Source organism: Mesoplodon bidens (assembly GCF_964165515.1).
Source record: "Mesoplodon bidens genome assembly, chromosome: 11".
Classification (NCBI taxonomy): Eukaryota; Metazoa; Chordata; class Mammalia; order Artiodactyla; family Ziphiidae; genus Mesoplodon; species Mesoplodon bidens.
In genome coordinates, this window is record NC_138167.1 from 91,859,624 (window position 1) to 91,882,799 (window position 23,176).

Consider the following 23,176-nt stretch of genomic DNA (forward strand, 5'->3'; position numbering starts at 1 on the left):
CTACAAAAGTTACCTTAAATATGTTTTAGTAACCATACTGCAAGCAATAATACTGGTATTGTTATTCTGAAAATATATATATATTGAGAAGAGAAATATACAAACATATAATGGTCAGAACATATATGACAGTAGAAGTCACACGCAATCTGTCAATCAGCCTAGGAAGCCAAACCACAACCTCTGCAACAATTAGCCAAGAATGGTTAAGACTTGGTCAATGACTGCTAGCTTCTCTATTTTTTGTCCTTACTTCTTCTAACTCAGGACCAATTGGACCAACCAGAGATAGGCAAATATGCTTCCCAAACCAATCACATAAGATGCCCCACTTCTAATTGGGCATGTGTGTGTGTGTTTGTGTACGTGTGTGTGTGCACACATGCACATATATAGTGGAAACAATCAAGGGCTGCACAAATGAGGAAAAACAGACTATAGCAAGGGAGTCAGCCACCATCCCTTGCCTTTGGCATAGACTCAAAGGCAGGGAAGGAAGTAGGATAAATGTATATACACTTATATACAGTGATGAACACATGATTGTCACATACTAGGCATACATTAAATATTATTTTCCCAATTTCCTTGTTCCTTTGTTTTTGACAATTCTATTTACTTCTTACTTTATCAAATAAGAAAATAGTGTGATATTAAACATCACATAAAGTTCAAAAACTATAACTAAATTTTAACCATTTTTGTCTCTAAAAATGAATTTCAGTATAGAAATAGTATTCCATTATTTTGTAACTTGCTATGAATAAATAACTTCTCAAGAGAGTTCAAAACTCTTTCTGAGGAGAAAGGATGTCAATATGAATCAAGAACTTGAACTGTATTAAATGGTAGAAACAGAAGAGAGGACATCTTTGGTGATGAGGAACATGATTAAAAGTATTGTCTGAGAAAGTGGCCTTCCTCTTTTTAACTTACCCATTATGGAGAGTACCATCAAAGAGTACCATAATAAAGCTCTTGCCGCTTTATTAGTCTCATGTAGCTGGGTTGTTATTATAGACCTGGGTGTGTCATGTACTGTGGGTGAGTGGCATATGCAAGCTAGCTATCTCAGAGGAAAACAAACTATTTTTCTTTTCCCCATTTTGTCTTAGTTTGTTTGGGCTGCACTAACAAAAATACCATAGACTTGGTGGCTTAAACAACAAACGTTTATTTCTCCCAGTTCTGGAGGAGGCTAAGGAGTCTAAGACCAAGTCATTGACAGATTTATTGTCTGGTGAGAGCAAGGTTCCTGGTTCATAGATGGCTGTCTTCTCACTGTGTACTCACATGGTAGAAGGAACTAGAGAGCTCTCAGGGTTCTCTTCCATAAGGGCACTAATCCCATTCATGGGGGCTCCACCATCATGATATATTCACCTCCAAAAGGCCCTGCCTCCAAATATCATCACATTGGGGATTAAGTTTCAACATATGAATGTTGTGGAGAATGTAAACATTCAGTCAATAGCACCCTTCATTTTGGAATTTTTTCTTAACTCCTCTTTTTTGATTCCTTTGTCCAGTATTTATGCTCCCCTTGTTCCTTGCTACCTTTCAAAATCCTTTCTCTCTAACATGACAAATGGGCCTGTGGCTTATTCCTGTTAGGGAGGTACCCTTCATATCCTTTCTTCCCCAACCCTGTCCTAACAAGGTTCTAAGCATTAGGGAAACATGCTTTCCTTCCCTTGATTCTTTTTTTGTTAGGTCATCTCTTCCTCAGTTATCCCTCCTCCACCACCACCCTTTTTTTTACACCAGTGTAATTATAAGATATCAAAATTAGGCGCAGGCCTAGGGAAAAGAGAGTATAAAGGGAACTCTTTAATACAGACCTTCAACAACAAGAGCAAAAGGACTGACTCATCATGGCTCACAATGGATCCAGCCTACCTTGTCAGAGATACGATTTCTGCAAAGCTCTAAACTGTAATACACAGTGTATATTTTTCTGGTGTGACATGTATAGATACCTCCCTCATGAATCTGTGTAGGATCAGGAATTAAAGTCCCAGCCACCTCTGTTCAGTTTATCGGAAATAAAGTTAATATAAATGTGTAATAAGTAATGTTCAGATTCTTCTTCTAAGTTATTTATTCATGTCAAGGTTTCAATTTTTCTCCCAGCCATCCATCTATGATTAATTCCTCTTTCTCACACATTCAAATCAATTCCCTGGTCAGAGTCTATCTATATTAGACATACCCGACATCTTTTCTTCTCTAACTACCATCAACTCCCAATCCCAGAACATACCCATACCATACACTTGTTTCTTGCTAAAATTGTTCACACATCTCTGCCCATGTTTCTCCTATATTCTCTTAATATTCTAGTCCTTATAGTAGTCTAGCTGCAATATAACTTATTATTCCAGTAATATGAAATCCTATGTTCTTTTACTCCTACTATCTTTTTTACCTGGGATTCCATTCTCTTACATATTTACATTGAGCCCTATCTATTTCTCAAGCTATATCTTATATCCTTTATATTAGTTAGGGTAAGCTAAGCGCTATAAAAATATCCAGAAATGTACAATAATTCAAAACTAATTTATTTCATGATCACATAACAAGCATTGAGAGTGAAAACAAGACAACTGACGGCAGTTTAACATAAAGTGATTCAGATATCCAGGATTTGCAACTCTGCAATCCCAAGAGACAGCATCCAAGGATGCCCTAAAGGCTGTCTTCACTTCAGCCAACCAGAAAGGGAAAAGAATATGAAAGAATGTTTGTGGGAGGTTTTATGGGCCAGACATGAAGTGGTGCACATATTTTTCATTTACTCAGAAAAAAGGGCCATACTAAAAAGTGCAAGGAAAGCTGGAATATCTAGGCTGGCAGTATGCTAGGAAGAAGAGGAGAATGTGGGTTTTGGTGAGCAGAGAGCAGTCTCTACCACATCCTTCATGAAATCTTCATTTTGCTCCTTCTAAAGCCTGGGCTCTTTCTACCATATCATGCTCTGCTCTCCAAGATGGTTAGACAGTCTAGAAGTCATATTTCTAAGATGAATAGTTTAAGAAACTAGATTGTACTCAGGAGAAGAGAAAATGAAGTTGAGTTGACTTCAATGATTCTAAGTATAATATCATGACATACCTCAGAAGAGACTTGTTCTATGTTGCAAAGAAAGGCTGAATTATGCTTACATTTGTTACAGAGACAAACTTAACAAAAGGACATTCAAAAGATATATGTCACTGAACTAGACTATTTCATAAAGTAATGAACTTCTCTTTATTGAATAGAATGAAGCAAAAGTTTAATATCTGTTTACCATCAATGTTGAAAACTGTATTGCTCATCCACTCATGACAGGAGGAAGTTTGGACTGCATGACATTTTCATTCCTCATGCAGCAGAACAGTATTTTGAGACAGTAACTGAGGTTCCTTTCTTTTCCTCAGAGTTTCCTTGAATCCATTGTCCTCCCTCCACTCCCAACCCATTCAGGCATCAGTAAGAGCTTTGTCTATGCATTGCCCTTAGGAATACAGTCCAGACAAATTAAGTCAACTGAAATACTAAATATATTCATTAGAACCATAGCAAAGATAATTCTCTTGAAAAACTATGGCTTTAATAACAAAACCCATAAACTTAATTTTAAGGCTATTTTTCCAGTTGCTTATGCCAATACTTTATAGGCATCCCTGACTCCTCTCTGTCTTTCAAAGACCACATCTCCATGTACTAATATCATCAGATCTACCTTCAAAGTATATACGTATACCCTCAAGATAAATCAACATATATTCAGGAATGTGATTTTCTTACCACTTCTTCTGCAATACTCTGGTCCATACTACCATAATTACACTTTGGATTACTGCAATAGCGTCCCAATTTTGCTGCTTCTACTATTGCCTTCCTATAGTATAATCACAACATAAAGGAAACTTGGTCATGTGAGTCCTTTGCTCAGATTCCTGTAATATCTTCTCATGTGATTCAGAGTAAAAGCCAAAGTTTTTACAATGATTTAGGACTTATAAGTCCTACTCTTCCCCCCTTCACCCCTCTTCAGTCACACTGTTTCTTACTGCTCTATAAACACTGTGGATATGTTCCTAAATCAGTGCCTTTGAATCTGATATTCCTCTGCCTGGAATATTCTTCCCTGAGATACCCAATGGCTTATCTCCTGATGCAATGTCACCTTTCCTGGTCTTCCACATCCATCCTGTCTAAAATGATTAATTTTCCTTAGATACTCCTATCCCGCTTTTCCTGATTTATTTTTCCCCTTAGTACTTACCACAATCTAACATACTTACCTTATTTATCTGCACATCCCAACAGAATGTAAGCTAGTAAAATTTTGTGCCAAGTAATAGTTACTAAATAAATGAATAAAGGGAAACACTACATTTTTTTTTTTAGTTACTGTCATTCAATTTAGGTGTACTACCATGAATTTCCAGACTTTATTTTACGCATTTATTTATCCCACCAGGGCATAAACTCCATGAGGGAAGAGGTCTTGCATGGTTTGTTCCTAGTTAAATTTCCTGAACCTGAAATAGTGCTTGACAAACAGTACATTCCAAAAATTATTTGATGAGTGAATAAATAAAAGGATAAATGTGATCAGATTGAACTTCATTTTGAAATCTGATCTTGGTGAGGTTCTGAATTTTTATGTTAAATGGATATTTGAAGGACTTTAACAATTATTTTAGTAGATTTTTAAACATGCTTCTAGAAATAGCTATAGATTAGGCCAAGAGAGACCTGCTTTGACTAATCAAATGTTAACATATGTGGCAAATGCCACATCTGAGCAGAAGTTTTAATATGATTGTGTGGTTCAGCTTGACCCTCAGTTCATAAGAACAGTATTTACAAATTATAGACTACTACTTAAGCCTAGATACTCAGCAGAAGCAAAGCCAACCTGCGGCTAACCGGCAGCCTACATGTCAGGTGAATAAGAAATAAATCCGCGTATTTGTAAATGGCTAAGATGCAGGGATTGCCTGTTATACAGAATAACCCAGTGAAAGATAACTAATACATTTCTCATGATTAATTATTTCACCCAAAGATTAAAAGTAACCTGAATAAGAATAGCAGCCTTCTCCCTCTGTTCTTGGATGTTCACAGTATTTTTTATTTCTTCTTTCTTTAAAATAATTTGGTTTTCAATGCAGGAATTTGACTGGGATGTCAGGGGTCCTATTGCAGCAGGATGTAGCTTTATAGAGAAATGAATCTGTCTGCGCACAGTGTAACCACGCCAGCATGCCTGAATTACCATAGCTGCCATACTATTAAGAGGAGAAAAAAAAATATTTTTAGTACCCAAAAATATACAGTTGTAGTTAAGAGGTCCTCATAAGCTATATTTATTTGTAAACATAGACCATATAAAGTATTATTTAAAAATAAGACCCGTTCTTTTATTTAACTATAGTCATAGAAGTAAAAATAATACGGAAACCTTAAAATCTGAAGGAGAGAAATGGGCCAGTAACTTAGAGAGGGATATGAGTACTAGGGATTTTTGTTTCTTTTAAGGAGGAAGATATTACCGAGATTTTGTATGATAGCGACGATGCTGAACCACTAGAAAGGGGGGAAAAATGATGATGCAAAAAGGGGAAAAATATAGGAGTCAGTTGGCAAGAGAGGGTGGGATACTGTTCAGAGCAGAGAGACTAAGTTTTGAGAGGAGGAAGGGCCCCCCTTCTCTCTAAGAGAAAGGACCCATCAGGTCTTCTAGCTTCACTTGCCTATCTGCCCATGGACAAATACTTAAATCATTCTCTTATAAGCCCAGTAGTAAATTTTAACATTTTTTCCAGCCTACAACTATTTACCAATTTCTGGCACTGAATCAATCAACACTGTGTTTTTCCCACATCCCCATAAGCTGCCCAGCAACATTACCAAAATTTGAATAATGTACATTGATTGTAAGTGGGTTCTCAGCTTGCTTAATCATTTAATTCTTCATCATTGGATATTTTTTCCTTTCCCACATAGATTATTGCAGAAATATTATCAAGGTACAAGGTAGAGTCAAAGTGCTAACTACTGGCTTAATTGTTCTTCAAATCTTTGGGTTTAGTTTTAAAAGGCATATGAAGGAGAAGTGATTCATGTATATTCACCTTTTCCAGGCTCCCTTGAAAAAGTTTTCAATAATTTTATAATTGCCAAGCCCAAAGAAATTTTTTCATTCCTCATACTTGTGAGTTTAAGGCAAAATGGAATTAAGTGATAAACTGCCAGATATCACCTTATATATTTTTTTCTCATAGAAATATATTTGTGGGAAATTAGAATGGAATAATGTAACCATTTTCTATTGTTATTAATATTGTCATCATCATCACCATTTTACCTAAAGCTTGTGGAAGGCTTCAATCTATTTTGATATGAATTGAAATTAGTGGATAAAATTTTTTTCTGGCTTAAGATAATCTACTTGCACTCCTTATAGGAAAAAAAATCATGTTTCAACAAATCATTTCCTCCTCCTAGGGTAAATAGAACTTAATAAATTTTGCTATGGAATTAATTCACATTTGGTCATTCAACCATTAATTCATTCCTTCATCTTTTGAACAAAAATGAGTTAAAGAATTTGAAAAAGAATAGATATATGTATAACTGAATCACTCTGCTGTACACCTGAAACTAACACAACATTTTAAATCAACTATGCTCCAATATAAAATAAAAAAAATTTTAATAAAAAAAGAGTTAAGGAATTTAAGACACTATAATATGTATTTGGGTGATAAAGAAAAAGATCTGAAAACATATTTGCAATGCATAACTGGTAAAGAATGAAAGGTCTGTAAGAAAACACATTTAACCTGAGACAGCATCTTATATTTCTCTACAGATACATACAAGTTTCACTGACTGTAACTGTGAATTTCTTGTAAAGCTGACCAGTCATTTAGTGCTTGAATTCCTCAGCTCACTAACAGCAAAATTTCCCAAGGAAGAAAATAAAAAGGTAGATGAGGGATATTTTCCTCAGTGACACAACAACAGGATGCTTTGCACCATGCAGAAAGCCGTGAGAGCAGGTAAAGAAGCTGACTTTAGGGCTTCCTAAATATAAGGTGCTCTCCATATTGGGAAAAACAGCTCGTATTACTACTATCATTACCTTCATCTTTTATCTAGTAAAAATAATGATGATAAAAATGCCCTTAGCATAGGAACACATGTAAATTATGCTTAGGAAACGCCTACACAACTGACAGTGAATCTTCCTGAAACACTGAATGGCAAGGTTCAGCAAGTGGGTATACATTTTCTTTTCCTTTTATTCTTTAGGTCTTTGGTTTGTCTATATTTTCAGTTCCTCATCCTTCCTTATTATTATCATTTGGCTATTTTATTTATCACGAATTAAAAAGTTCTAAATGTTGTTTATCTGGAATTTCAGTAGGAAATGTCTGGAGTATTTAGAGCTAACGGGATTCAAATAGGCAATGTCTAGGGTACCCCGGCTAATACTATCCCAAAATATACCAATGTACCCTGGCATGCTGAATATTTTAAGCTCAAGGAATTTGAGAAAAGGCATGTGCAGGAAGGATTTTCTGACTTTCCCTGGAAGCATGTCACAAGACCCTCGTGTGAGAGGTCTTTATAGTATTTTAAGAATAATGGGATTATTTTATTTCTTCTTAAAAATTCATTTTAATTATTTAGAGATTAGAAGGCAGAAAAAATAATTTCACAGTTACTCATTTTAAATTAAATAATACTAGTTAATTAAATCAGAACCTGCCAAATTTCAACCAAATTGATCTGCACTGTAATTAATAATTTGTGCATATCATAAAAACATAAGGGAATTAACATGAAATATAATAGTGATTGAAATCCTTTACCAAATTATTATTTGGTAACAATGACTAAGATTATCCATAAAAAGTAATAAAATACAACTGTAAAAGAAAAGTGATCTATAAATCTTACATTTTTTCATGATGTTCAGTATTCTGGCAGTTCTTCAATAGAGACCTTGTCATTACTGTTTCCATGAATGGTATTCTTTTGGTGGGGAAAGTGCTTGCCTTGCTGTCTTCTCTTTTCTGGCCAACTACTTTTTCCTGATTTCTTCCTTTAGTATCTTCACATAAGGAGGGGTTGGTTAGTGAGGAGTGACTAGAGCCAGAGTCCATCCATTTCTCAGAAATACTTGGTGAGTCCAGTTTGTGTTCATTTGCATAAGAGTAAAGGACTCTACTTTGCAGTATGCTGTCACTGTTTGTAGAAGGCAAATGATTTTTCTGAGCTTCTGATTCCTCTCTCTTGCTGATACTTACATCACCATGTTCATGTGCATATCGACAATCATTACTAAGTGTCATCAATTTCTTGAAATAATGGCAGAGATTTTCTGCAGCATCCAACGTGAAAATATTTCTGAGCAAATAAATAATGAGGACGTTTAATAAGAAGAAGTATATCAGCAAATATTAACACTTATACAGGTTTTGAAAATATCCCTGTGTGGCCTGACATATTAAATTTTACTACAAAATTCATTAAAAACTTATTTCTGATTGTTTATATAAAAATTTATCTTATTTCTCACAAAATGTGAAAATATTTGTTTACTTAATTTCAATCCATTAATCCAGACAAAACGTCTGGAAGTTTTAGAATCATTTTTATCCTAGGTACCTTTGGTACAAATGAATGAGAAAAATCCATGCTTTTACTGCCATAAGCATGAGAAATGATGGCTGCCTAAATTTGGAGAAGTTATTTATGAAACAACTTAAAAGTACTTTGTACATTGACTTTTGCCATGCAAAATATTTGTATTGGACTTTTAAACAAATAAGTTATATCATGGGAAAGTTTTTATTCCCATTTTTCTCTGGAAAAAAATCCATTGCAAAGAGAATTCAAATACTTTAAGACGTAAATGCTTGTGATTCTCCTGAACTGTTGTTGGATTTAGCTATACCAAACAAAATGAAAGTTATAATTATTTCCTAAAATATAGAGATAGACACCTCGTATGTTTACAAATGTAGACATTAGCCTAGGTTCTTCCAATATATTTTAATATTTTGTATTTCATTCATTTTATTGGTGAATAATGCAGAAAAGGTTCAGTTCAATATTGGATGTCAACTGTTTATGCTTAAGTGTTGAATTCACCACCATTTATGATCAAACATAAAAAATACAGTCTATTTTAAATTCTCAAGTAAAACTTTCATTGTAATAACAATAAATTCTCCCAAAGAATTGTAAATCTAAATTTCAACGTAAGGGGTGTCAAGAGTCACCTTTACATAAAAATTGTAGATTACTATACATACACAAGGAGATATCAGTTTAGATTTTAAAAAGATAAATGTAGATAACCTTAGTTTTTGCTAAAAGTCAACATTATCTATAAGAATTGGAATTATTTTTAAAGCGGTGAGATTTACTTATAATATGAATAGGCTAGTTGGGATAGGGAAGGTGGGAGGGAGGGAGACGCAAGAGGGAAGGGATGTGGGAACAGATGTATATGTATGACTGATTCACTTTGTTATAAAGCAGAAACTAATTAAAAAAAAGAAAAAAATGAATAGGCTATACTTAAAAACATTTAAATAGAAAAACCAACTCACGTAGTATGAGCATGTACGAAAGTACAAATAGCAAAAATTTAATATGTAATGTAGTAATTAAATTTAGACATTTGGAAGCACATAACTGTTCCACTTATAATGCAGAATTATCATAAGTAAAATATAAAATAATTTTCCTTTCTCATTTGTGTCTTTTTGGAGCAGTATAAATTAGGAAATACAGTTTTAAAAAGATCAATTGTAATTAATTCATAGTAATGCATTTAGAATTCAGGGTGGGGAATGGGAAGTTCTCTTTCTTTGATATATTTTTAGGACTCTGTTCTCAGCCTCTGTCCTCTGAATGTGTGCACATGTTGACTGCTTTTCTCCACTATGCTCCCATAATACCTTAGTACACAAATATATGTGTAATATGATTCCTTATATAATAAATATACATAATAAATATCATTTGTTTTATAAAACTTGCCTTGCTCCATTGTAACTATTTATTTAGCTAATTTTCTTTTAATGTAATTGTGAATTCTTTGAGGGTAAAGTGTAATATTTAGCTTATTATATGTCTTGCCCATCAATAATTGTTGAAAAAATGTATGTATGACTGATTAATTGAATGAACAGATGAATGAATGTTTTCATCTTTTCTTGAAGCTATCCACATGCTTTCATTTATTTTCATCTAATTTTAGCTTTTAAATTATATTCTAAATTATGTTCAAAATACATATTAATACATTTCAAATAATAAAAAGTGATGCCCAGAAGTCCTTTTCTAAAGAGACAATATCCCTAAAACACGCTGTACTAGTCCAAAAGAGTAGCATTGTATTGATCAGAATAATTTTTAATCACATGTGTAAATTGCATTATACCTTTTAATTATGACAAGGGGAGATATCACTCTTACCTTTCTCCAGTATATTTTTCGGTTAGTAAGTTAAATTCTCTAATCTGGGACTGACAAAGTACCAGGAAACGCTCGAATTCTAGTTCATAGTGCTCTTCAGTGTGACTTTCTGAATAAGAGGTTAGCATTTCACCATTGAGGATTTTTACAGCAGGTAATATTTTAAGTAGAGAATCCCTATTGAAAACAGGAAAAAAAATAATTTTGAAAAGGCAAGTTTATATCTAAAATAACTATATGCCTATTACTTAAATAATATAAATACAGAGTATATCTATGAAACTTATTGATTTTGTAGAGAAAATTATACTGTTAATTTTTTAAAAAAAATATTGTATCATATCATGTACAAAGTTTTAGAGATCTTGACACATATTTAACCATTTTCTTCTCTTTTTTCTTTTGAATTTTATTTTATTTTTTTTTATACAGCAGGTTATTAGTTAACCATTTTATACATATGAGTGTATATATGTCAATCCCAGTCTCCCAATTCATCACACCACCACCACCACCCTCACCACTTTCCCCCCTTGGTGTCCACACGTTTGTTCTCTGCATCTTTGTCTCAATTTCTGCCCTGCAAACCGGTTCATCTGTACTATTTTTCTAGGTTCCACATATATGCGTTAATATACGATATTTGTTTTTCTCTTTCTGACTTACATCACTCTGTATGACAGTCTTTAGATCCATCCACGTCTCTACAAATGACCCAATTTCGTTCCTTTTTATGGCTGAGTAATATTCCATTGTATATATGTACCACTTCTTCTTTATCCATTCATTTGTCGATGGGCATTTAGGTTGCTTCCATGTCCTGGCTATTGTAAATAGTGCTGAAATGAACATAGGGGTGCATGTGTCTTTTTGAATTATGGTTTTCTCTGGGTATATGCCCAGTAATGGGATTCCTGGGTCATATGGTAATTCTATTTTAAGTTTTTTTAAGGAACCTCCATACTGTTCTCCATAGTGGCTGTATCAATTTACATTCCCACCAACAGTGCAAGAGGGCTCCCTTTTCTCCACACCCTCTCCAGCATTTGTTGTTTGTAGATTTTCTGATGATCCCCATTCGAACTGGTGTGAGGTGATTCCTCATTGTAGTTTTGATTTGCATTTCTCTAATAATTAGTGATGTTGAGAAGATTTTCATGTGCTTCTTGGCCATCTGTATGTCTTCCTTGGAGAAATGTCTACTTAGGTCTTCTGTCCATTTTTGGATTGGGTTGTTTGGTTTTTCAATATTGAGCTGCATGACCTGTTTATATATTTTGGAGAATCATCCTTTGTCCATTGGTTCATTTGCAAATATTTTCTCCCATTCTGAGGGCTGTCTTTTTGTCTTGTTTACAGTTTCCTTTGCTGTGCAGAAACTGTTAAGTTTCATTAGGTCCCAGTTGTTTATTTTTGGTTTTATTTCCATTAATCTAGGAGGTGGATCAAAAAAGATCTTGCTGTGATTTATGTCAAAGAGTGTTCTTCCTAAGCTTTCCTCTAAGAATTTTATAGTGTCTGGACTTATATATAGGTCTCTAATCAATTTGAGTTTATTTTTGTGTATGGTGTTAGGGAGTGTTCTAATTCCATTCTTTTACATGTAGCTGTCCAGTTCTCCCAGCACCAGTTATTGAACAGACTGTCGTTTCTCCATTGTATACCTTTGCCTCCTTTGTCACAGATTAGTTGGCCATACATGCATGGGTTTATCTCTGGGCTTTCTATCTTGTTCCATTGATCTATATTTCTGTTTTTGTGTCAGTACCATATTGTCTTGCTTACTGTAGCTTTGTAGTATAGTCTGAAGTCACGGAGCCTGATCCCTCCAGCTCTGTTTTTTCCCTCAATACCACTTTGACTATTTGGTGTCTTTTGTGTCCCTATACAAATTTTAAGATTTTTTGTTTTAGTTCTGTAAAAAATGCCATTGATAATTTGATAGAGATTGCATTGAATGTATAGATTGCTTGGGTAGTATAGTCATTTTCACAATAATGATTCTTCCAATCCAAGAACATGGTATATGTCTCCATCTGTTTTTATCATCTTTAATTTCATTCATCAGTGTCATATAGTTTTCTGCATACAGGTCTTTTGTCTCCCTAGGTAGGTTTATTCCTAGGTATTTTATTCTTTTTGTTGCAATGGTAAATGGGACTGTTTCCTTAATTTCTCTTTAAGATTTTTCATCATTAGGGTATAGGAATGCAAGAGATTTCTGTGCATTAATTTTGTATCCAGCTACTTTACCAAATTCATTGAATAGCTCTAGTAGTTTTCTGGTGGCATCGTTAGGATTCTCTACATATAGTATCATGTCATCTGCAAACAGTGACAGTTTTACTTCTTCTTTTCCAATTTGTATTCCTTTTATTTCTTTTTCTTCTTTGAGTGCCATGGCTAGGACTTCCAAAACTATGTTGAATAATAGTGGTGAGAGTGGACATCCTTGTCTTATTCCCAATCTTAGAGGAAATGCTTTCAGTTTTTCACCATTGAGAATGATGTTTGCTGTGGGTTTGTCATAAATGGCCTTTATTATGTTGAGGTAGGTTCCCTCTATGCCCACTTTCTGGAGAGTTTTTATCATAAATGGGTGTTGAATTTTGTCAAAAGCTTTTTCTTCAGCTATTGAGATGATCATATGGTTTTCTTCTTCAATTTGTTAATATGGTGTATCACATTGATTGGTTTGCGTATACTGAAGAATCCTTGCATCCCTAGGATAAATCCCACTTGATCATGGTGTATGATCCTTTTATTGTGTTGTTGGATTCTCTACTAATATTTTGTTGAGGATTTTTGCATGTATATTAATCAGTGATATTGGTCTGTAATTTTCTTTTCTTGTAATATCTTTGTCTGGTTTTGGTGTCAGGGTGATGGTGGCCTCATAGAATGAGTTTGGGAGTGTTCCTTCCTCTGCAGTTTTTTGGAAGAGTTTGAGAAGGATGGGTGTTAGCTCTTCTCTAAATGTTTGATAGAAATCACCTGTGAAGCCATCTGGTCCTGGACTTTTGTGGGAAGACTTTCCATCACAGTTTCAATTTCATTACTTGTGATTGGTCTGTTCGTATTTTCTATATCTTCCTCCTGCAGTCTTGGAAGGTTATACCTTTCTAAGAATTTGTCCATTTCTTCCAGGTTGTCCATATTATTGGCATAGAGTTGCTTGTAGTAGCCTCTTAGGATGTGTTGTATTTCTGTGGTGTCTGTTGTAACTTCTCCTTTTTCATTTCTAATTCTAATGATTTGAGTCCTCTCCCACTTTTTCTTGATGAGTCTGGCTAATGGTTTATCAATTTTCTTTATATTCTCAAAGAACCAGCTTTTAGTTTCACTGATCTTTGCTATTATTTTCTGTTTCTATTTCATTTATTTCTCCTCTGATCTTTACGATTTCTTTCCCTCTACTAACTTTGGGTTTTGTTTGTTCTTTTAGGTGTAAGCTTAGATTGTTTATTTGAGATGTTTGTTGTTCCTTGAGGTAGGATTGTATTGCTATAAACTTTCCTCTTAGAACTGCTTTTGCTGCATCCCATAGCTTTTGGATCATCGTGTTTTCATTGTCATTTTTTCTAGGTATTTTTTGATTTCTGATTTGATTTCTTCAGTGATCTCTTGGTTATTTAGTAACGTATTTGTTTAGCCTCCATGTGTTTGTGTTTTTTACATTTTTCCCCGTAATTGATTTATAATCTCGTAGCGTCGTGGTCAGAAATGATGCTTGATATGATTTCGATTTTCTTAAATTTACTGAGGCTTGATTTGTGACCCAAGATGTGATCAATCCTGGAGAATGTTCCATGCACACTTGAGAAGAAAGTGTAATTTGCTGATTTTGGATGGAATGTCCTATAAATATCAATTAAATCTATCTGGTCTATTTTGCCATTTAAAGCTTGTGTTTCCTTATTTATTTTCTGTTTGGATGTGTGAGGTGTTAAAATCCCCCACTGTTATTGTGTTACTGTTGATTTCCTCTTTTATAGCTGTTAGCAGTTTCCTTAAGTATTGAGGTGCTCCTATGTTGGGTGCATATATATTTATAATTTTTATAGCTTCATCTTGGATTGATCCTTTGATCATTATGTAGTGTCCTTCCTTGTCTCTTGGAACATTCTTTATTTTAACATCTATTTTATCTGACATGAGTATTGCTACTCCAGCTTTCTTTTGATTTCCATTTGCATGGAATATCTTTTTCCATACCCTCACTTTCAGTCTGTATGTGTCCCTAAGTCTGAAGTGGGTCTCTTGTAGACAGCATATATATGGGTCTTGTTTTTGTATTCATTCAGTGAGCCTGTGTCTTTTGGTTGGAACATTTAATCCATTCCCAATTAAGGTAATTATCGATATGTATGTTCCTATGACCATTTTCTTAATTGTTTTGGGTTTGTTTCTGTAGGTCCTTTTCTTCTCTTGTGTTTCCCACTTAGAGGAGTTCCTTTAGCATTTGTTGTAGACCAGGTTTGGTGGTGCTGAATTCTCTTAGCTTTTCCTTGTCTGTAAAGCTTTTGATTTCTCCACTGAATCTGAATGAGATCATTGCTGGGTAGAGTAATCTTAGTCATAGGTTCTTCCCTTTCACCACTTTAAATATGTCATGCCACTCACTTCTGGCTTGTAGAGTTTCTGCTGAGAAATCAGCTGTTAACGTTATGGGAGTTCCCTTGTATGTTATTTGTCATTTTTCCTTTGGTGCTTTCAATAATTTTTCTTTGGCTTTAATTTTTGTCAGTTTGATTACTATGTGTCTCAGCATGTTTCTCCTTGGGTTTATCCTGCCTGGGACTCGCTGTGCTTCCTGGACTTGGGTGGCTCTTTCCTTTCCCGTGTTAGGGAAGTTTTCAACTATAATCTCTTCAAATATTTTCTCTGGTCTTTTCTCTCTCTCTTCTCCTTCTGGGACCCCTATAATGCGAATGTTGTTGCGTTTAATGTTGTCCCAGAGGTCTCTTAGGCTGTTTTCATTTCTTTTCATTCTTTTCCTTTGTTCTGTTCCACAGCAGTGAATTCTACCATTCTGTCTTCCAGGTCACTTATCCGTTCTTCTGCCTCAGTTATTTTGCTGTTGCTTCCTTCTAGTGTAGTTTTCATTTCACTTATTGTATTGTTCATCTCTGTTTGTTTGTTCTTTAATTTTTCTAGGTCTTTGTTAAACATTTCTTCCATCTTCTCGGTCTTTGCCTCCATTGTTTTTCTGAGGTCCTGGATCATCTTCACTCTCATTATTCTGAATTCTTCTTCTGGAAGGTTGCCCATCTCCACTTCATTTAGTTGTTTTTCTGGGGTTTTATCTTGTACCTTCATCTGGTACATAGCTCTCTGCCTTTTCATGTTGTCTATCTTCTGTGAATGTGGTTTTTCCTAACCATTTTCTTGTAAAACACAATTGGTAAATTCAAGCAGTTGGAAACTTGGGCTGGGAATAAATTAAAGACTGCATTATGAGAAGAATAGCATCAGACACACACTTTTATTTTACTTTTTTTTAAGTTTTTGACTGAGTTGGGTCTTTTTTGCTGCACATGTGCTTTCTCTAGTTGTGGCGAGCAGTGGCTACTCTTTATTGTGTTGTGTGGGCTTCTCATTGCGATGGCTTCTCCTGTTGTGAAGCACGGGGTCTAGGTGTGTGGGCTTCAGTATTTGTGGCACACAAGCTCAGTAGTTGCGGCTCATGGGCTCTAACGCACAGACTCAATTGTTGTGGCTCATGGGCTTAGTTGCTCCACAGCATGTGGGATCTTCCCGGACCAGGGCTTGCAGCTGTGTACCCTGCATTGGCAGGCAGATTCTTAACCACTGCACCACCAGGGAAGCCCAGACAAACTCTTTTAAAAATAAGATAATTAAAATGATTTTACCAAAAGTTCCTGTTTATTTCAGAAATAGGTGTGAATTCTGATTGTTTCTCAGTGAAATACAGTGAGTTGAGGGTTAAACCAAAACAGAAGGAGTGGTGATTACCCCATATTACATGATCTGGAAAACCTAAATTTATTATATTTCTCCTTGAATCTTAGTAAGGATTATAATAAGAATCTCCTAGATATGAGCAAAAGTCTTTATCAATTTAAAAGGTCAATGCTATGAAAAACCAGATCAGAAAGCAAGAGTGGTCCACCAAGCCCAGCCATCTTGAAGTACTTCCCAAGCCTTTCACAAGAAGAGTGTGTGGGCTTCTTTTCACAAGGCTATTGATGATCACAGGGGCAAAATAAACTTCTTGAATGAGTAAAACTTCTTACTAAAAAACTAACAATTCCTATGAGGAAAACTACAAATCAGTGACAAAGATACCAAAGACTAAATAAATGGAAAGATGTCACATGAAAAAAAATCTTTGTGGATAAGAAGATTCAATACTGTCAAGAAGTCAGTTTTTCCCCACTTGATCTATAGATAGAACACAATTCCAACTAAAATACCAGCAAGATATTTTGTGAATATCAAGAAATTGATTCTAAAGTTTATATGAAGAGGCAAAACAAGCATATAGCCAACTTAATTTTGAAAGAGAAGGAAAAAGTTGGAAGAATGACACTAGTTGACTTCAAGATTATCTATGAAGCTACAGTAATCAGGATAATGTGGTAATGGCAAAAGAATAGTCAAATAGATCAATGGAACAGAAGACAGAACCCAGAAATAGCCCCACATAATACAGTAAATTGATCTTTGACAAATGAGAAAAAGTAATACAACTGAGATAAGATAAGTCTTTTCAACTACTGGTGCTAGAACAACTGAACAAACCTGTGTTTAAAAAAAAAAAGGAATCTAGACATACAGACACAGACCTCTCACATTTCACAAAAATTAACTCAGAAAGGATCACAGACCTAAAAGCAAACTGCGAAACCCTAAATCTCCTAGAAGTAAAAATAGAAGAAAATCTAGATGACCTTGGGTATGGTGATGACTTTTTATATACAATACAAAATCCACATCTAAATTATTAATGAGCTGAATTTCATTAAAATTAAAAATTCCTGCTCCTAGGGACATTGTCAAGTAAATGAGATGATAAGTCATACACTGAGAGAAAGTGTTTGCAAAAGACATATCTGATAAATGACTGTCTTCCAAAGTATGCAAAGAACGTTTAAAGCTCAATGATAAGAAAATGAATGTCTTGGTTAAAAAATGAGCCAAACTCCTTAAAAGACATCTCACCAAAAGAGATATAAATATGACAAATAAGCATTAATTAATGAATTGCAAATTATAACAACAATGAGATACTACTACCTACCTATTAAAATGTCCACAATCCAAAACACTGATAATGATGTGGAGAAATAGGAATACTCCTTAAGTGTTGGTGGTAATGAAAAATGGTAGAGACACTGTGGAAGATAGTTTGGTGGTTTCTTACAAAACTAAACATATTTTTATCATTTGATCTAGCAATCAGGTTCCTTGGTATTTACCCAAATGAACTGAAAATGTATGTCCACACAAAAACCTACCCACACATGTTTATAGCCGTTGTATTTGTATCAGCCAGAACTTGAAAGCAACCAAGATGTCCTTCAGTAGGTAACTGATAAATAAACTGTGATACATCCATACAATGCAATATTATTTAGCATTAAAAAGAAATGAGCTATCCAGCCAAGAACAAAAATAGAGGAAACTTAAATGCATATTACTAATTGGAAAAAGCCAATCTGAAAAGGCTGTATGTTGTATGATTCCAACTGTGTTACATTCTGGAAAAAAAGCAAAACTATGGAGACAAAAAGATTAATGGTTGCTAGGGGTTAAAGTAGAGGGAAGGATAAAAAGGCAAAGCATAGAGGATTTTTAGGGCAGTAAAACGATTCCATATAATACCACACGGTGGATGCATGCCATTGCACATTTTTCAAAACCCATAGAATGTAGAACACCAAGAGTGAACTCCTATATAAAACTATGGAATTTGGGTGATAATGATGTGTCAATGTAGGTTCACTGATTGTTAAAAGTGTACTGCTTTGGGGTTTCCCTGGTGGCGCAGTGGTTGAGAGTCCGCCTGCCAATACAGGGGACACGGGTTCGTGCCCCGAACCGGGAGGATCCCACATGCCGTGGAGTGGCTGGGCCCGTGAGCCATGGACGCTGAGCCTGCACATCCGGAGCCTGTGCTCCACAGCGGGAGAGGCCACAACAGTGAGAGGCCCGCATACCACACACACACACAAAAAAAGTGTACTGCTTTAGTGTGGGTATTTACAGGGAGGGGGGCTGTACATGTGTGGGGATCGGGGGTATGTGGGAATTCTCTGTATTTTCTGCTCAATTTTGCTGTTAACCTAAAATTGCTCTAAGAAATGAAATTTATTAATTAAAAAACAAACAGTTCCTAAACACTAAATGAAGGATGGGAGGGTAAGATTCCTAAAATACTAAGAGTTAAGAAGACAAAGCCCTAACAACAGTTATTCCTTTTACCTAGACTGTATAGTCAGGATTGGTATATCTATTTATGCCAACACAGTTGTAAAATATAATTTTAATTATTTTTTAATGGAGGAAGTGGTCCATTAAGGCAAAAATGCATAGGGCCAACCAAGATCATAATGCATCCCTGTGTAGAGTTATGATCTTGGTAGCCTTGGTATTAAATAAAATAATCATCAGAGAGGTACAAATACAAATACGCTTCGGTGAAACAAAATAGAGGAGTACCACAGTTTTTCAGTTACTGAGGACACAGTTGACTAGCTCTCTACACCCTTCCACCACTTCAGAAATGATGCTTTTTTTTTCTTACAGATATTTAATAAGGAAAGAGAGAAAGGATTAGATTTGGTTCTTCAGGGTAATTATCAGATGTTTTACAATGTTAAGAAGCAGACAAAAGCTTAATGGTTTGCTAATAAAGAGTTAAAGCTATTAAGAAAATTTGAGCCCATATATTTTGAACTTTTTAGGAGGCTTGAAGCTAGAAATGCTTGTCAAATCAAAAACTACCTACCATGTTTACCACAAAGGGTTAAATAAATGGCATATATTGTGTTTCTGCTTAGATTCATTTTAAGATATGGTTTGAAAGCAGGATGTTACATTAAGATAATATCTATTCTACAGATTCAATGCAATCCCTATCAAACCACCACTGGCATTTTTCACAGAACTAGAACAAAAAAATTTCACAATTTGTATGGAAACACAAAAGACCCCGAATAGCCAAAGCAATCTTGAGAACGAAAAATGGAGCTGGAGGAATCAGGCTCCCTGACTTCAGACTATACTACAAAGCTACAGTAATCAAGACACCATGGTACTGGCACAAAAACAGAAAGATAGATCAATGGAACAGGATAGAAAGCCCAGAGATAAACCCACGCACATATGGTCACCTTATCTTTGATAAAGGAGGCAGGAATGTACAGTGGAGAAAGGACAGTCTCTTCAATAAGTGGTGCTGGGAAAACTGGATAGGGACATGTAAAAGTATGAGATTAGATCACTCCCTAACACCATACACAAAAATAAGCTCAAAATGGATTAAAGACCTAAATGTAAGGCCAGACACTATCAAACTCTTAGAGGAAAACATAGGCAGAACACTCTATGACATAAATCACAGCAAGATCCTTTTTGACCCACCTCCTAGAGAAATGGAAATAAAGACAAAAATAAACACATGGGACCTAATGAAACTTAAAAGCTTTTGCACAGCAAAGGAAACCATAAACAAGACCAAAAGACAACCCTCAGAATGGGAGAAAATATTTGTAAATGAAGCAACTGACAAAGGATTAATCTCCAAAATTTATAAGCAGCTCATGCAGCTCAATAACAAAAAAACAAACAACCCAATCCAAAAATGGGCAGAAGACCTAAACAGACATTTCTCAACAGAAGATATACAGAATGCCAACAAACACATGAAAGGATGCTCAACATCTTTGCTCATTACAGAAATGCAAATCAAAACTACAATGAGATATCATCTCACACCAGTCAGAATGGTCATCATCAAAAAATCTAGAAACAATAAATGCTGGAGAGGGTGTGGAAAAAAGGGAACACTCTTGCACTGCTGGTGGGAATGTGAATTGATACAGCCACTATGGAGAATGGTATGGAGGTTCCTTAAAAAACTACAAATAGAACTACCATATGACCCAGCAATCCCACTACTGGGCATATACCCTGAGAAAACCATAATTCAAAAAGAGACATGTACCAAAATGTTCATAGCAGCCCTATTTACAATAGCCCGGAGATGGAAACAACCTAAGTGTCCATCATCGGATGAATGGGTAAAGAAGATGTGGCACATATATACAATGGAATATTACTCAGCTATAAAAAGAAACGAAATTGAGCTATTTGTAATGAGGTGGATGGACCTAGAGTCTGTCATACAGAGTGAAGTAAGTCAGAAAGAGAAAGACAAATACTGCATGCTGACACATATATATGGAATTTAAGAAAAAAAAAAGTCACGAAGAACATAGGGGTAAGACAGGAATAAAGACACAGACCTACTAGAGAATGGACTTGAGGATATGGGGAGGGGGAAGGGTAAGCTGTGACAAAGTGAAAGAGTGACATGGACATATATACACTACCAAACATAAGGTAGATAGTTAGTGGGAAGCAGCCGCATAGCACAGGGAGATCAGCTCGGTGCTTTGTGACCGCCTGGAGGGGTGGGATAGGGAGGGTGGGAGGGAGACACAAAAGGGAGGGGATATGGGAACATATGTATATGTATAACTGATTAAATTTGTTATAAAGCAAAAAAAATAAAAATAAAAAAATAAAAGACAAAAAAAAAAAGATAATATCTATTCATCACAGGTGATGAGGTAATCAGAGGTGTTCAGCCCAGAGGTACAATATTAAATATAACATGAAATCTTTAACTGAGGCTCTCATCAAAGCAAGGAAATATTCCACCCTACCAAATAATTTATTACAGTACTAAGGAAGCTACACTGTATTCTAAATCTTTATCAAAATACCCAGTGTCAAGGTTTCTTTAAGACATGACTGTAATGTCAAAATAACTTATTTAGTTATAATTATAAAATGCCAGGTATGAAATAATGATTTTTGAGATGCGATAATAAAGGGTATTGAAAGTTAAGACTGCATTGGTGTTCATCCAGCTTAAAAAAGATGCTCTAATTCTATTACTGGTCCTGTTTCTTCAAAGTAAATTTCCTACATTGTAGAAGATCAAATAAAAACTTTAATAACTTGATGGAAATAGTTCTTGAGAATAGCCAACAGTTCTAATTCTTTGGGTACCAAGCAAATTTCTACCCGGTACCTTGGTCTCCAGAGTGGACCTGACTAGCAGAAGGAATGACGTGCGCCAGTGACAGGCTCTAACGTTTGAAAAAGGTATGTCGTATAAGGAAAATTAATAAAGCATATTACCTTATTATAAGTTGGATTTCTTAGCAGTTAGGTAAAACTGATTTCCTTTTCTTCTAGTGTATAACCATTTCAGTAAGCTTTTGTGTGTACAAAACTTTTTACCAGGATGGTGGACCCACAGTGGTAGTGCAGATGCAGTAACACCTATGAGACACTCTTGAGTGGTCATCTTTCAGGTCTCAGTTTGGCTAAATTGAGGAGGTGTCAGCAAAAGGAAGGCAATGCTCATGTTGCTAACATGAGAACCTCAGGGTCCAACACATCTATACTTTGTGTTAGTCACTCTCAAAATTCATTGAGATGAGGGCTTCCCTGGTGGTGCAGTGGTTGGGAGTCCACCTGCCGATGCAGGGGACACGGGTTCGTGCCCCGGGCCGGGAGGATCCCACATGCCGCGGAGCGGCTGGGCCCGTGAGGCATGGCCGCTGAGCCTGCGCGTCCAGAGCCTGTGCTCCGCAACGGGAGAGGCCACAACAGTGAGAGGCCCGCATACCGGAAAAAAAAAAAAAAATCATTGAGATGAGAATTCAAGCTAGATCCCTATGTGTGCCTCCAGCCCTGAAGGGTAGTGTTTCTGAAAAGATTTTCCTTGAACTACTGTATCAGTGGTACTTGGGGTGCTTTTTAAAATGCAGAGTCTTCAGCTACACATAGACCTCTACTGGCAGGTTCAGGGAAGTCTGTATTTTTAAAACATAGTCTTTCTTGTGCACCCTAAAGTGTAAAACCACTACATTGGGAAGAAAATAGACCTCAGCATGTTATGCTAAAATCAGACATGATCGGGTTCAAAGTAAAAAAAAAAAAGGAACAAAAAAAAAACTCTTAAAGAAACTCTGAAATTCAAATCATTTGCAAATTGTCCTAAATTTTAAAAAAAGGCTTGCATGGAAACTTATACCATAGTCTATATATCAATGATATCAGAAGAATTTGCTAAAATAAGGGATACTGTGGTCCTGGGCAGTTACATTCCAATGATATGTCACTGATTATCATTGCCATTGGCTTTATATAAATGTTGTGAACTTTTTAAAGTAAACTATTCCTGTAACTCTAAAATTAGAGAGTACATACCAAATAAATAAAGAAATCAGCTTTCTACTCAGAAATAATTGATGGTTGGAATAAAGAGCCATTTTAACCAAATAATCTAATATAATCCAAGAGGCAAAAATATAAGAATTTGCTTTATCAGATTAAGGAACAGATCAATGTTTTACCACAAACATTTTACCTAATAAAAAAAGGCTTATGCTCCAGACAACCAAAGTAATGA

The 23,176-nt window shown here is 35.4% G+C and overlaps 1 protein-coding gene across 1 annotated transcript in view; it reads right to left on the minus strand.

Annotated features, from left to right (window-relative positions):
• The window catches only part of LRRIQ1 (leucine rich repeats and IQ motif containing 1), a 187,279-nt gene that overhangs the window by 89,435 nt on the left and 74,668 nt on the right, over positions 1 to 23,176 (minus strand). Inside the window, exons 16-18 of the mRNA XM_081249779.1 lie at positions 10,501 to 10,677; positions 7,969 to 8,418; positions 5,078 to 5,288 (exon numbers count right to left, since the gene is read on the minus strand). Coding sequence (XP_081105905.1) covers positions 5,078 to 5,288; positions 7,969 to 8,418; positions 10,501 to 10,677 — 838 coding nt within the window. The remainder of the gene's footprint in view (positions 1 to 5,077; positions 5,289 to 7,968; positions 8,419 to 10,500; positions 10,678 to 23,176) is intronic.